Raw genomic sequence first — 17,219 nt, forward strand, 5'->3', positions numbered from 1 at the left:
ACAAGAATTCATATTAAGAACGGATTGTGAAGCAATAGTTAAATATTTTCAAAGAAGTAAAGAAAAGAAAATAAGTAGAAGACGATAGTTAAACTTAGTACTGGAAATAGATATAAGTAGAATTTGAACATATTAAGGGAAAAAATAATAGTCTTGCAGACACCTTAAGTAGAAGGTGTTTTTATTCTTCCCTCGTTAATTGAGCAGATGGATCCTCCATATCAGTACTCCACAAGACCACCTTCCAGATTTAATAATTACGGTCAAGAATTCTTAAGTTTTGGAAACCAAAAATTAGTTGTATTCCCTAGATCAAATATTACTTTTCAAACATTACCTCATAGTGCAGTATCTAAAGAAGAACAATGTTTATTAGACAATTTATGGTTATCATATCAAAGAGTACCTAAAGATCAAAAATACTTTTTAGCCAGTATTAACAGCCTTTCAGAAATTTTTAATCAAAAAATAAAATGTTTTAATTTTTATGTGGTTTTTAAAGGAAAAACTCATGGAGTCTTTCACTCTTGGATTGAAGTAGCAGACAGTATTCAAGATTTTCCAAGACCAATTTACAAAGGTTTTAATAATTTACAAGAAGCATTAGAAGCAACTAAATTAACCATAGGAACAAATTACTATATAGCCCCTTCTTTGAGGTCTTTGAAAAAAGACCAAGTTTCCTATGGAGTAGCCAAAGATACCCACTAGATTATTTTCTGTGATCATTGCGAAACACTTTTGAAGACCATACAAAGACTCAATGAAAAAAAAAAGACTAGCAAGAAAAGAATGATTTTCAAAAAGAATATATTCAAACTCTTGAAGAAGAAAATCGGATACTCATATCAAAATTGACAAGTACGTCCCCACTAGTGAGGGTCCTTCACTAGCTAGTCCAGCTCAAACGGTAGCTAGTAAAGACAAATCAAATCCGTTTATGGCTGGACATTTGCCAAAAATGTCAAAAGAAAAACAGATAGAAAAAGACCAAACAGACCCAGAAGAATTAAAAAAGATGATTTTGAAGAATTCCTTAAAGATCAAGGATATATGAGGACAGACCCAGAAACTTTCAGTGCATCTGGCTCAGAAAAAACCTAGACTTTACAATGTCACTCACAAGAAGAAGACACATATTATGATTTTGACTCCGAAGCGGTGCATAATTTCACCACTTTAGATGGGAAATAGAAAGATATGTGTCAGCTAGACAGACAAAGGGCACTAAGAAGACCCAATAAACAAGAAAGATACATGTCAGCTCAACACTGGTTTTGAAGACGCCCCAGGTTTTTGCCCATAGCAAAGGGCATATGGTTTGTAACCCCACAGAAAGGGTATATGGTTTGTAAAAAAGTTCGTAATTTTTAGCTTTAAACTCTTGCCGCACACCTATATGATTAAGAGAAAAAATCATTGTCGATGGGGCCCAATGAGCACCCGGATGATTATCTCAAATCTCCTGTGTTGGCAAAAGTTCTCTCTATAAATAGCTATCTGTAAATCAAGTAGATATGAATGAAAAAACTGAGTTCCTTCAAGCCTTGCCTCCAAAACCCATGAGTTTCTCCTTGATCCAGCATATATCATAATATCATCATCAATATTGTTTTCAAGTAAGTCTTCTTTTCAAAAGTATTTTACATAACTTCAAGAGTCTCCTTGAAGGAAAACCCTAAAAAGAGAGAGAGAGAGAGAGAGAGAGAGAGAGAGAGAGAGAGAGAGAGAGAGAGAGAGAGAGATGTACAGATATCCAGATACAAAGACAACTTAAAGGAGATGATTTTGGTTTCTGCAAACAGATATACACTACTCAAGCTTATGGCCTAAAAGACTCAAGACAAAAACCTAGAAAAAACAAAAGGTATTTTAAGAAAGGGTATTTTATCCGAAGGTCTAAAAGTAGAAAACCATATTTAAATAAGGATAGACATGTTAGAAGATTTAACCCAAACAGAACTTACAAAAATAAACTTTCCTGCTATATTTGTGGTCAGACAGAACATTTAGCAAATACTTGTCCTCAAAGACAAAATATTAATTCTAGAAGATCTACCCTCGTAGAAAATGTACAACAAGATCTTATAGAAGTAGACGAATATATGTCAAATACAGAATCTATCTATAGCACTGTAAGTATAGGAAATACTCCACTAGATACTTCAGACTTTGATGACGAACTGGTCTTAGATCTTGACATAAACCAACACCTAGACCTTATGGATACAACTATAGAATGTACACATACATGGTCTTGGAATACTGGATTAGACAGCAATCCCTGTTTTAAGTGTGCATGGTATCCCAGTAAGAAACAAAGAGCTAAATGTAACCAGTGTTTCTTAGAAGCTTGCATTCCCTGCTTAAAACTTTTAGGTATTGAACCTATAGACCAGACCATCCATAATAAAATATATAATACCAAGTTAGAAATCATGGCCCGAAAGATAGAAAACTGTGAGGCAGAAATAACTCTTCTAAAACATAGATTAGATACCGTCGAAAAGGACTCTTATGATGAGATTACTGTAGGGATAGAAGAACCAGAAACATCCTACGTTTGTAATCAAGACAAATCCTTTTCTAGCATACTTGTTAGAGCTAAGATTCTTTTCCCAAATAAGCAATCCTTAATCCTAGATGCATTAGTTGATTCTAGCTGTACTAAATGTATCATCCATAGAAGATTAGTTCCCCCTCAGTTTCTCCAAAAGACAACCAAACAAGTATTCAGCCAACAAGTAGATGGAACATACAACCCCTACACTACCTATTTCGATGAAGGAAAGATCCAATTCTTTACTAACTGTTCCACATTTTCCAGATCTTATTCATTACCCTTAACATGGGTCCGAAACCTCAAGCTTAAAGTAGACTTTATTTTAGGTCTTAACTTCATTTTACATAATAATGGCTCCCTTACAATTTCCAGAGACTATTTACAATTTCATAAGAATTCCAGCACTATTCCTGTCCAAACAACCTATTCTCCCACTCTTCAATCCTCAGCGGAGCGTGGTGGTCCCCCCCTTAGACAAAGACAAACCCCAAACTAGTTGCCAATGTTCAATTCCAGGAAGTTGTAAACAGATTAATAACCCAACAATTTTAGCTTTAGAACAACAAATAGAAAATAATATTGTCAAACTAGATAACAAATTATTATGTTATGAAGAAATAGATGAAGCCATGACAGAAGTACTTGTTCATTACTCTCAGAATTTTCCAGAAGAAGTAATACATACAGGAACAGTTCAGGTATCTACACATTCAGACTCTTACATCCCACCTTTACCAAGTCCCCAAGATTACCCAGAAGAAATGATGGGAGAAGAAGAAGATTTTGATGACTGGATTGAAAGAATGATAGATCTAGATTATACCTTTTTAGACATAGAAAAACTTTATTTAGAAATAATTAATGTCCATCACAAAGATAAACATCACTTACAACAGATCATAGACAAATTAGACCAATTAGAATATTTTGGAGAAAACCCTTTGAAACATTGGTAAAATAATCACATACAGTGTAGGTTAGAACTATTAAACCCTAACTATATTGTTAAAACAGCTAATATAGAAGCCACTAATTTAGATAAAGAAGACTTTAAACTACATCTTACAGAATTATTAAACCTAGGGATTATCCGAAATTCTATCAGTCCCCATAGATCAGTAGCTTTTATAGTTAGAAAACATAGCGAACAAAAAAGAGGAAAATCTAGAATGGTAATTAATTATAAGAGATTAAATGATAACACTGTAACAGATAGTTACAACATACCAGATAAATCCAAGTTAATCAATAGAATTCAAGATAAAAGAATATTTTGTAAGTTTGACTGTAAGTCAGGATTTTGGCAAGTAAAGATGCATCTTGATAGCATAGAATGGACAACATTTACATGTCCTGAAGGACATTATGGATGGTTAGTTATGCCTTTCGGATTAAAGAATGCTCCTGCTATTTTCCAGAGAAAAATGGATAATATATTCAAGAAATATGATACATTTGTCCTAGTTTACATAGATGACATCCTAGTATTCAACAAAACTATTGAAGAACATATAGGACATTTACAGTTAGTCTTAGCTACCTTCATGCAAGAAGGAATTATAATTAGCAAAACAAAAATAGAATTATTTAAGGAATACATAAAATTCTTAGGAGTAAACAGAGGACAAGGATAGATAGAATTTCAAGAACATATTTCTAAGAAAATACTAGAAATGCCAGATGACTTATCTGACACTAAACAACTCCAAAGATTTCTAGGATTAGTTAACTATGCCAGACCTTTTATAAAAGATATAGGAAAAATAATTGGTCCATTATATGGAAAAACTTCACCTACAGGCCAGAAATTTTTTAACCAAGAAGATAAGAACTTAGTCAGAAAAATCAAAGAAAAAGTAAAAACTCTCTCAAAATTACAGATGCCATTAGACTTAGACTACCTCATAATTGAAACAGATGGTAGCAATCTTGGATGGGGAGGAGTTCTTATAGCTAAACCCCTTAAATATAGTGCAAAAGAGCAAGAAAGAATTTGTAATTATGCTAGCGGTAAATATAAAGAGAAAGGAAACATGAGCAGCATAGACTCAGAAATTCTAGTAGTAATTTACTCTTTAGAATCTTTCAGATTATTTATTATCAATAAACAAGAATTTACCTTACGAACAAATTGTGAGGCAATAGTAAAATATTTTCAAAAAAGCAAAGAAAATAAAATAAGCAAAAGAAGATAGTTAAACCTTGTAGATATTATTACAGGAAATGGATATAAAATAGTATTTGAACATATTAAAGGAAAAAATAATAGCCTTGCAGATACACTTAGTAGAAGATTTTTGACAATAATATTATGACTACTTGACAGATGGATTTTCCAGACCGCAGCTCTTCCAGACCATACTCTTCCAGATTTAATAATTATGGGCAAGGATTTCTTACTTTTGGTAGTCAGAAGCTAGTTGTTTTTCCAAAATCTAATATTACTTTCAAGACTTTACCAAATGTTTCTGTTACTGAAGAAGAACAATGTTTGCTAGATAATTTATGGCTTTCTTACCGAAGGATTCCTAAAGATCATAAAATTTTTTTAGCAAGCATTAATAGTCTTTCAGAATATTTTACACAGAAAAAGAAAAGTTTTAATTTTTACGTAGTTTTCCAAGGTCATACTCCAGAAGTTTTCCATTCCTGGACAGAGGTGGTTGAAAGTATTCAGAATTTTAACAAACCCATTTACAAAGGATTTAATAACCTTCAAGAAGCATTACGGGCCGCCAAATTAACCAATGGCACCAATTACTATAGAGCCCCTTCTTTGAGACATATGAGAGAAGACCAAGTGTCCTATGGCGTGGCCAAGGACAACAAAAGAATAATTTTTTGTGATCACTGTGATACTTTAGCCAAGACTATTCAAAGACTCAATGAGAAAAAAAGATTTCTAGAAGAAAAGAATGACTTTCAGAAAGAATATATTAAGACATTGGAAGAAGAAAACAGAAGACTGAAAGCAAAGGCAACAGGTACTATTTGTACCCAGATCCCTACTAGTGAAGGGTTTTCACTAGCTAGTCCAGCTCAAACGGCAGCCGGTAAAGACACATCAAGTTCGTTGATGGCTGGGCATTTGCCAAAAATGCCAAAAGACAAACAAAAAGACACACAGAAAGAAGACCCTAAAGACAAATAGTTTACAGATCCTGAAGAAATCAAGAAAATGATGCAAGACTACTTCCAAGAATATTTAAAAGAACAAGGCTACGAGAAGAAAGACTCAGACACCTCCAGTAAGACTGGGTCTACTAGAACTGGAACACAGACACTACAATGCTATTCACAAGAAGAAGACGAAGATTGTGACTATGACTCAGAAGCCATCCACAATTTGACCACTCTCGATGGATAGAAAAGAGACTGGATAAAAAAGAGACTGGATAGAAAAGACTAAAAGATAATAGAATTCTTCACTAGAAAAGAGACTGGATAGAAAAGACTAAAAGATACGGTTCCTTACTAGAAATTTTTTTTTTTTTTTTTTCCTCCTGCACACAGACTTTCAGCACCCAGTTTTGAAGAAGCAGTTTTCAGCATATGGTTTGAGCAGCCCAAGGTTTTCAAGACAAGATGTTTCAGCACATGGTTTAAGAAGCCCACGGTTTTCAAAAACAAGATGTTTCGGCACACGGTTTGAGAAGCCCACAGTTTTCAAACACAAGATGTTCCATTATTGTACTTTTTTCCTTTTTGTACAGTTCCTTTTTTGTACAGATTATTTGTAACAGCACACCTGGAAAGCTAAAGGTAACAATCACTGACGATGGGGCCCAATGAGCACCCGAGTGATTCCCTTTGCCTTCAAGTATCAGCAGTTTTTAGGCTATAAATAGCCATTTGTAAAACTTGACAGACATGAATGAAGAGTAAGCCTTTCCTACTTCTTGTTTGCAATGTCCACTACCATTTCCATCCCGAAACTCTCTTGAAATATTTAGCTACAACGTCTTCATAGTAAGTTCTTCCTCTCTCTTTAATTCCAACAATTTAGGGGTCTTCCCGAAGGGACCTCCTAAAACTTTTTCTGTTTAGATCTGTAATGGTTTTCCCTTACTTTGGATTCATCTCAAACGCTTAGTAAAAGCATTGTGTAACCCTCTGAAGTTGCACGGTCCTGAGTTCCGATTATATGCCCGTCGTTGTCCACAGAGACTTTAGGGCTTCTTGAGTTTTCGGAACATAGACAGAGCCCATGGCTGAAGCTATATGCTAGGGAAGCACACACCTCTAGTGTCTTGAGTGTCTGAGACTTGTCAAAAACCAGATAAAGATCTAAACAGGAAAGTGTTTTAGGAACTACCTTCTGGAAGTTTTTACAACTATATTCTTCTTTTCCTGCGATTTCTCTCTATCTCTTTTATGCTTGTGCTTTTTGTAACATTAGGTATTGTTCTTGTTGCTTTAATTCTTAGTACTTTTATCGTGTGTTAAGACTGTATTCTATAGTAAGAATTTTGTATTACAGAAAGGTATATAAGGCTGGAAACTACTGGGTGAGGGCTACGCCCTGACAAATGCCTCTGCCTCAGTTGAGCCAAGCGTTGCTCTCGGTTGTCACAACGCCGCTGTACCTTTTATGTATATTTGGTTAGTCAATAAAATAATAAAACAGTTTTTGAGAATCGTTTTAAGAATACTACCTATATATTACTTATACTTAGGATTAATATATCAAACCCTAAGAAAATATTGTGCAATATCATAGGAACTTATAGTTATATTCTGTTATTAGTTATAATAGCATTAGAATTATTTGGGTATTTTATATTTCTACCAGAACAAGTAGACAATCTGTTAGCATCTGATATATTTTTATTCCTTAATATTTTAGCCAGAATCCTAGATAGAATCTTAGATACATGATTTTTTGTCTTTATAGCTTTAACAATAGTATTCTATAACTTGATAATCTTTAGCTTTATCTGTTTTACCCTATCCTTATATTCTTACAGAAGATTTGTAGAAACTCCTAGGCAAATCTTTGTACCTAGAAGACAAATAATAAGGAGACCAAATTGGAGGGGGTACTACTTTAATCTGGAGTATTTAAAGGTGAATTATGAGAGGGTCTCCTTATTATTTGTCTTCTAGGTTGTCTTTTAGGTACAAAGATTTGCCTAGGAGTTTCTACAAATCTTATGTAAGAATATAAGGATAGGGTAAAACAGATAAAGCTAAAGATTATCAAGTTACAAAATACTATTGTTAAAGCTATAAAGACAAAAATCATGTATCTAAGATTCTATCTAGGATTCTGGCTAAAATATTAAGGAATAAAAATATATTAGATGCTAACAGATTGTCTACTTGTTCTGGGAGAAATATAAAATACCCAAATAATTCTAATGCTATTATAACTAATATCAGAATATAACTATAAGTTCCTATGATATTGTACAATATTTTCTTAGGGTTTGATATAATAATCCTAAGTATAAGTAATACATAGGTAGTATTCTTAAAACGATTCTCAAAAACTGTTTTATTATTTTATTAACTAACCAAATATACATAAAAGGTACAACGGCGTTGTGAGAAACGAGAGCAATGCTTGGCTCAACTGAGGCAGAGGCGTTTGTCAGGGCGTAGCCCTCACCCAGTAGTTTCCAGCCTTATATACCTTTCTGTAATACAAAATTCTTGCTATAGAATACAGTCTTAACACACGATAAAAGTAGTAAGGATTAAAGCAACAAGAACAATACCTAATGTTACAAAAAGCACGAGCATAAAAGCGATGGAGAGAAATCACAGGAAAAGAAGAATATAATTGTAAAAACTTCCAGAAGGTAGTTCTTAAAACACTTTCCTGTTTAGATCTTTATCTGGTTTTCGACAAGTCTTAGACACTCAAGACACTAAGAGGTGTGTGCTTCCCTAGCATATAGCTTCAGCCAAGGGCTCCGTCTATGTTCCGAAAACTCAAGAACCCCTAAAGTCTCTGTGGACAACAACGGGCATATAATCGGAACTCAGGAAAAGAAGAATATAGTTGTAAAAACTTCCAGAAGGTAGTTCCTAAAACACTTTCCTGTTTAGATCTTTATCTGGTTTTCGACAAATCTTAGACACTCAAGACACTAAGAGGTGTGTGCTTCCCTAGCATATAGCTTCAGCCAAGGGCTCCGTCTATGTTCCGAAAACTCAAGAACCCCTAAAGTCTCTGTGGACAACAACGGGCATATAATCGGAACTCAGGACTGTACAACTTCAGAGGGTTACACAATGCTTTTACTAAGCGCTTGAAATGAATCCAAAGGGAAAACCATTACAGATCTAAACAAAAAAAGTTTTAGGAGGTCCCTTCGGGAAGACCCCTTAACTGTTGGAATTAAAGAGAGAGGAAGAAATTACTATGAAAATGTTGTGGTCAAATATTTCAAGAGAGTTCCGGGATGGAAATGGTAGTGGACATTGCAAACAAGAAGTAGGAAAGGCTACTCTTCATTCATGTCTGTCAAGTTTTGCAAATGGCTATTTATAGCCTAAAATCTGCCGATACTTGAAGGCAAAGGGAATCACTCGGGTGCTCATTGGGCCCCATCGTCAGTGATTGTTACCTTTAGCTTTCCAGGTGTGCGGTTACAAATAATCTGTACAAAAAAGGAACTGTACAAAAAGGAAAAAAGTACAATAATGGAACATCTTGTGTTTGAAAACTGTGGGCTTCTCAAACAGTGTGCCGAAACATCTTGTTTTTGAAAACTGTGGGCTTCTTAAACCATGTGCTGAAACATCTTGCCTTGAAAACCTTGGGCTGCTCAAACCATATGCTGAAAACTGCTTCTTCAAAACTGGGTGCTGAAAGTCTGTGTGTTGGAGGAAAAAAAAAAAAAAAAACTGGGTCTTCTTTCTGTGTGTCTTTCTGTTTGTCTTTTGGCATTTTTGGCAAATGCCCAGCCATCAATGGACTTGATGTGTCTTTACCAACTGCCGTTTGAGCCGGACTAGCTAGTGAAAACGCTTCACTAGTAGGGATCTGGGTATAAATAGTACCTGTTGCCTTTGCTTTCTGTCTTCTGTTTTCTTCTTCCAAAGTCTTATTATATTCTTTCTGAAAGTCATTCTTTTCTTCTGGAAGTCTTCTTTTCTCATTGAGTCTTTGAATAGTCTTGGCTAAAGTATCATAGTGATTACAAAACATTATTCTTTTGTTGTCCTTGGCCACGCCATAGGGGCTATATAGTAATTGGTGCCAATAGTTAATTTGGCGGCCTCTAATGCTTCTTGAAGGTTATTAAATCCTTTGTAAATGGGTCTGTTGAAATTCTGAATACTTTCAACCACCTCTGTCTAGGAATGGAAAATCCTGGAGTATGACCTTGGAAAACTACGTAAAAATTAAAACTTTTCTTTTTCTGGAGTATGACCTTGGAAAACTACGTAAAAATTAAACCCTAACTCAGACCACAAACTCTAACAAGAGTGGACGGAACCACTCTGACACCCACCCCGCCCATTTTGGAGCCGCTTCTCACGGGATACGAACGCGGGCCGTGGCGTGCCTAGCTCTGATACCATGTCAAAGTCCTAGGCAAGAGTACTTCCCAGGAGGTCACCCATCCTAGAATTACTTTTGCCCAAGCTTGCTTAACTTCGGAGTTCTGAGTCAGATACCTAGCCAATACAACCCGAAAAGACTAGCCGTTTAAGGTGCGAAAAGCCAAGTACCTAACTCAAACCACAAACTCTAACAAGAGTGGACGAAACCACTCTGACAGTCTCAGAAAATAGTAAGGGAGCCATTATTATGTAAGATGAAATTAAGACCTAAAATAAAGTTTACTTTAAGCTTGAGGTCTCTAACCCATGTTAAAGGTAAAGAATAAGATCCAGAAAAGTGGAGCAATTAGTAAAAAATTGGATCTTGCCGTCATCGAAATAGGTCGTATAAGGGTTCTAAGTACCATCTACTTGTTGGCTAAAAACTTGTTTAGTTGTTTTCTTAAGAAACCGAGGGGGAACTAGTCTCCGATGGATAATACATTTTGTGCATCCAGAGTCTACGAGTGCATCTAATATGAGTGATTGTTTATTAGGGAAAAGGATCTTAGCCCTAACAAGTATGCTAGAAAAAGATTTATCTTGGTTACAGACATAAGAGGTTTCTGGGTCTTCTATGCCTACAGTAATCCCATCGTAGGAATCTTTTTCTATTGTATCTAGTCTATGTTTGAGGAGAGTAATCTCTGCTTCATAGTTTTCTATTTTTCTGGCCATGATATCAAGCTTAGTGTTATGTATCCTATTATGGATAGTCTGGTCTATGGGTTCTATTCCTAAGATTTTGAGACACGGGATGCAGGCTTCTAAGAAACACTGATTGCACTTTGCTCTCTGTTTCTTACTGGGATACCAGGCACATTTAAAACAAGGGTTGCTATCTAACCCAGTATACCAAGACCATGTGTGTGTACATTCGGAAGTTGTATCCATAAGGTCAAGGTGTTCTTCTATGACTAAGTCTTCATCTGAATCTGAAGAGGCTGGAGAAGCATTTTGGATACTTACTATATTATAAATGGATTCCGTATCTGACATATATTCGTTGACTTCTATAAGGTCTTGTTGTACATTTTCTACAAGGGTAGATCTTCTAGAGTTAATATTTTGTCTTTTAGGACATGTGTTAGCTAAATGTTCGGTTTGACCACAAATGTAACAAGACAATTTATTCTTATAGGTTCTTTTTGGGTTAAATCTTCTAACATGTCTATCTTTGTTTAAATACGGTTTTCTACTTTTCGATCTCCAGATAAACTATCCTTTTTTGAAATATCTTTTGTTTTTTCTAGGTTTTTGTCTTGAGTCTTTTAAACCATAAGCTTGGGTGGTATATATCTGTTTACAGAATCCAAAGTCATCTCCTTTAAGTTGTCTTTGTATTTGGATATCTGTACATTTTTCTTGGAGGATGGTCATAATGAATTTCGTTCTTTGTCCTATTGAATAAACTGATGTAGGATTTGCAAGTTCTACGTTTTGCCATTTATCTTAAATTTCTTTTTCTAATGTTCCGGTAATTTTCTAAACAGTTTAGTACCTAAATATCTGTTAAAAGCATTTCCTGAAATGCAGGTATAGTAGAAGTAATCTTGGAGAAATTTCTTCACATATTTGTAATTGTGTAAACTAAGTTGTTCTAAGTAAACTACAGCATCCTTTTGTAATGTAACAAATCCTAGATTAGGATCATCTCCTGTTACTAACTGATAGACTTTATTAACAAAATTATATGGGTTAGATCCTAGACTCATTAAATGACCAAATTCTTCTGGATTACCTCTTTTATAACTTTCCCATAAAGCTTTTACACTTTCTCCTAGAAATGTTTCTAAATATCTATACATTTCTTCTACATCTTGAGATTGAAAGTTCTGGATATAGTCAGAGATCTAATACGGTTGTCCATTCTTGAGGATCATGGGCTGAAAGATTAAGAATTTTTCCTTTGCCCATTTCTTGGAATTTTATAGGCCTTTCTATTAGGATGTATTTTACGATCATAAGTTACTGGGTCACTGTAAGGAATCCTTGGCATGTTTCCTGAGTAATATACTTTCCTAGGAGTTCTTGGGTAAAGTTGTATAACTATTTCTGGGAAGAGTGCTAGAACTTTCTTCGTCCATATATTCTTTAATACTTAGAGAGAGAGAGAGAGAGAGAGAGAGAGAGAGAGTTTGGTGGAGGCTCTCATTTTGATTTCACTCTCCCAGCTGCTGTTGTGTCTTGGTTTACCTTGCAATCGCCATGGGTGAGAGAGAGAGAGAGAGAGAGAGAGAGAGAGAGAGAGTTTGGTGGAGGCTCTCATTTTGATTTCACTCTCCCAGCTGCTGTTGTGTCTTGCTTTACCTTGCAATCGCCATGGGTGTGGATTTCATGGACTTAATACAGAAGCACATCCCTAGGTTGGGAGTCTCCAAGAGATTTTGACCTTCTTCATAATCTCCCGGAACTACATGGCTGATTCCCATATTAGCAGCAATACTTGTAGCAGCTTTTGAAACTTCTCGTGAGCTGTTACTTGAATTTCCTTGTGATGTCAGCCTTAAACTCCCCAAATCTGATTTTGACGCACTCTCCATGCTGATTTTTTCAGGATCTAGAGTTTTGGCACTAGCCTTGATTAGATACTAGCTCTGATACCAAATAATGCTCCCAAATTACAAAAATAAAGTAGAGAAGACTTGGAGTATGGGTAACCCAACCTCTATTTCTTAAACTCTAGGAAATTCCTAGTTTTCAAGTTCCTAAGGAAGAATTTGAATTTTCAGTTTCTATTTTGTAACTAGTAGTAGCTAGCATAAGAGAAAAATTTACTAAGAAACTATTCTTAGAAAAAAGAAAGAGAAACAATGGTGCTTTAGCAGGCAAAAAGAAAAAAAAATTGTATTAATCTTCAAAACTTGTTCAATGCTACAGCAGATTCTCCTATTTATAGTATTTAAAAACATCTAAAAACTATCCAAAATAAGTAACATCAAACAAAATAGAACTTTCTAGTACTAAACCTCCTACTTCCAATTGATTTATGACTTACTAAATTAAAAACTTCTTGCTTGAAATAATTCCAGCAACTAACTAAGAAACAACAAACCATGAACTTACTAAATTAAAAACTTCTTGCTTTGAAATAATTCCAGCAATTAACTAAGAAACAACAAACCATGAACTTGCTAATTTTATGACTTTCCTAAATTGACTACTAATGAAGGAAACTACTAACCAAACACTTTCCTAAAGAAAACTTTCCTAATTGGGATTGCTGACAAACTTTAAAGTGGAAACTTGTTGATTTTCTTTAAGTAAAAAGCACCAAAATAGAGTACTTGTTTAAACATCAATTTTTCAAAAATACAAACAGCTGTATTTCTGTATTCGTCTTTCGTTTTCTTCTTCCTTCTTTTATATATCTTTAATAGTTTTAGATGACTTTTTTTTCCACAAGCGAGCCACGTACTAACTCAGGGGGACCTCTAACTGTGAGTGTTGAAGGGAGCTAGGGATGTGAATCCCATCTGAAACATGATCAAGGCTAGGTCTTGAATCAAATGAATTATATTCCGATACTGCCATCCCAATAGTTCTTGTACCAATTTATGACAACCTTTAAGTCTCATTCAATAATTAGGGATTAACCAATGCAGGAGTGATTGACCTGAAGTATAATGAGCTGCACCCTTGGGCCCAGAAAAAAGAAGCTACCATAGTGCCGGCATGGGATCTAAAGACCGCTCTGGTGCCAGCCAAGCCTGGGTTGCCTTATGCATACCTGTTGATATTGCGTTTGATAAAACCTGGTGTAGGGGGGATTCAATTCAGCCATTTCCTTCTTGCTTGAAAGCTGAGAGGGAGGCCAAGAGTCTCCAATTACTTTTTGTTAACCATCAGAGAGCTTTGAATTCTTGAGTATGCACACTCGTGAAATAATCTGAAAGGGTGATCATTTCTGTCACAACTTTAAGAAGGCTACTTGGTGGGAACACCCACTATATGCTACTGATTACACGAGTGTACACTTGGAGGCAGTGGGCCACAGCGGGATCCACCATATTGTGGTTGGGTGAATATTCATTTTAGAGATTTTATGATTTTTGTTTTATTTTTATTTTTATTTTTATGTTCCTTGATTTTACGAGTTAGTTTGGATGTTATCAGTTGAGGATTTTCTACTGTTACCTCTCAATCTCCTCATCCCGTCTCTTTTCTCCTCCTCTGTTCTTCTTCTTCTCTCCTTCCAGCACGAAGCCTATCTACCGCTTCAGGTGCGTTTAATTAAAAGATTAAGCATACTGCATCACTACTTTTCCCATTTAAATGCCTTCTATTTCTATCAAGCCTAATGAATATGGGCCAAACAACGAAGGATTTTTTGTATTCGTGGAAGAGGAATAAAGCAACATTAGGCAACAAGGTTACCAAAAGTGTGGAGAAAACCAAAGCACAACAACAAGGTGTCTCAAATCGCAACCTTTCTCTTTGTAATGGGCCTTTTTCTGTTTTTCTTGAACGAATTTCACACACTTCACAAGAAACAAAAAAACAAAATACCATAACCTGAACTTGTGTAGAAAGAGCCCTGAACTCTCTTAGTGTAGGAACAACGAAGGAGGAGATAGTTGAATGTCTCATCAAAGGAATCACTGAGCTTTACAATTGCTGCAATTAATTTTTGATACCTCTCTCCTAAGCTTATCAAAGGTAAGAAGCTTTCCATGAAGAGTACTCCAACCAAAGATGAGAAACTGAGTGGCTGGGAGAGACTTGGAGTAGCTTCTTCATCGTATTGAGACTTCTATTCATGTGGAGGTTCCAACCCTTCCTATGCCATTTGGTTATGTGGGAAGAATGTGTGCAAAACAAAAAACATTGGTGGCTCAGGCGCTGTGTAAGTTGACATCTCAGTGATGCCATCTTGAGTTCTTTGTCCAAGAAAGGTTGCTCAAGTAATCTTGGAGCCATCATGGGGAATACCTGCAATCCTGATTTTTTTATTTTATTTTTACTCCATCCTATAATTTTTCTGCAGATAGTAGCATAGCTTTGGAACTGTAGGCTATAGTCATCTTATGTACAAGTCTTATGAAAGTGACTGTGTTGAACCTCTACTAAGACTTTCCATGTGCTTAACACTTTTGTCCTTTCATCAGATGGTGCAATCAATGAAATCCTTAATTAACAGTTTTATTTTTCTTGTTAGAACGCCTATCTTTGATACGACAACAAAGAGCTGATGCTGCAAAGAAACGAGAAGAAGAGAAAGCCGGTAAACCCCTCCTGTAGTTATTGAGCTTTCGTTCTGGTTTGATTTCTTATTTTACAGATACCGAAACTAAAATGTATTCTCTCAGCCAAAGACCAGAAGAAGGCTGAAGCTCGGAAGTGATCAGTGCCCAGGATAATGCCTCGTGTATTTATTTAGTACAAAGAACTATATGCTTCATAGACGTGTAATCATTTAGTTTTCCTTTCAAGAAAGGTTGTCAAGGATGCATGATAAGTAGTAGTTTATTAGTTGATGTTTTGTTCCTGATAAAAATAATGCAGTTGAAACGTTTTAGTTTGGGTAGAGTGTTTTTGTTATTTAGTCTGAAATTTTTTTGTTCTCATAATATTGTTGAGGAAATATATAAAAAAGAAGTTTTGATTAGGCGTGCAGTCGGTTCCCTTTTATATTACTTTACTGGACAAGTTAGGCAGTTGCTTACCGCATTGCAACTACGAGCGGTGTCAGCGAGCTCTCTGTTTAACGGTGTCAATCTTATGGTAAGAGGCGTTTGGAAACTGCTATTTCTTGCCATTAGCTGGTTCCTGTTGCCTGTTTTGCAAGTGGCGTGTGTTTGAAAGTTCCTCTTTTTTCCTGTTTGCATTGCGTTCTCCTCTTCCAGTATAATGTTTTCATTGGATCACTGCAAGAGACGTTTTTTACTCAACTGCTTTTGTCATTTCGTAGTCATCACTTGTAGCGGTGGCTTTGAGTTGAGCCCAACTTGAACCTATATATGTTCGAACTGGTTTGATTTAAATACTTCGAACTCGAGTTCAAGCCTAAAGTTGGAATCGAGTTAGAGTCCAATAACTTTAATCGAGTTCTAACTTTAATTGAGTTCGAGTTCGAGTTCAATTTATATTTAAAATTTTGTATAAAATATGTTAAATAAATTATATATAAAATTATGCATAAATTTTACTTAAAATTGGGCATGAATTTTACATCAATCAAGTTGGCATGACCCTTACATAAAATTGGGCATAACCCCTGTACATAAACCTTGCATAAAATTATTCATAAACATTGCATGGTATTATGCATAATCTTTTCAATAATAACTTAAGAGGTTTAGCTCATAAATCATTCAGAGGTTTATTTGACAAATCATTTAGAGGTTTAGTTGATTAATATAATTTTATCAAAGTTATCTGCATGCTATACTATGGAAAAGTACACAACAAAGCAGACACAATCTAGATGGCGGTTGATTATACACATTGAACAATAAATCAGACCAAAGAAAAAAGCAGGAAGAACAAAGCACCATCCATCATTAAATAGGTCATGTAGGTATTACTAGATGTCTGGTTAGGATTAATCTCTTGGATATGAATCAATTTTGTTTTACACTTTCATGTAATTCTAAAAGACCAATGTGCCACTGCTACAGGAAAGGTGAGACTATGACCAATACTTTAAGTTGCAAAAATTGGCTTTACTAGAATTAGCTCCTGCGTTGAGAAATTGAAAAAAAGCTGAAAAAGATATGCAATTTGTGAAGGGAAGCCCTGGTAATGGACCTAATATAAGATTTATCAGGATAGAAGAAAACAAGTCACACTTTGCCAATGATGGTGATGATAAGAACACATCAAATAACATTCAAGACAGTAAGAAAGCATACATGAGCAACCCCTCAGTAAATCTTTGCTATTTTAGTTAGGACATACAATGAGAAAACAAAAGATAAAGAAAAAACAAAAACAAGTACGCAAAGATGTAAAATGGCCAGATTTGAACCCACAAATCTTCACTAATAGTGGTGCCTTGCCATTAGGCCACAAAGTCTCACTTTTACCTACTCTTGAAAGCTATTACTGAACAATGATTTAAAGTACCATAGTGGACATTCGAGATTGCTTTCCCAAA

At 35.3% G+C, this 17,219-nt stretch overlaps 1 protein-coding gene across 1 annotated transcript in view; it reads left to right on the top strand.

The window, feature by feature from the left end:
• LOC137963684 (uncharacterized) overlaps nucleotides 1–15,695 on the top strand; it is a 29,853-nt gene extending 14,158 nt beyond the window's left edge. Inside the window, exons 7-8 of the mRNA XM_068810844.1 lie at nucleotides 15,279–15,344; nucleotides 15,430–15,695. Of these exons, the coding sequence (XP_068666945.1) occupies nucleotides 15,279–15,344; nucleotides 15,430–15,464 (101 nt within the window). The 3' untranslated portion in view covers nucleotides 15,465–15,695. The remainder of the gene's footprint in view (nucleotides 1–15,278; nucleotides 15,345–15,429) is intronic.
• The last annotated feature ends 1,524 nt before the right edge of the window (nucleotides 15,696–17,219 follow it).

This window comes from Aristolochia californica, unplaced genomic scaffold, assembly GCF_029961685.1.
Source record: "Aristolochia californica isolate CCGP_79_NKW_82.1479 unplaced genomic scaffold, dmAriCali1.0.hap1 SCAF_4, whole genome shotgun sequence".
In the NCBI taxonomy this organism is placed as follows: domain Eukaryota; kingdom Viridiplantae; phylum Streptophyta; class Magnoliopsida; order Piperales; family Aristolochiaceae; genus Aristolochia; species Aristolochia californica.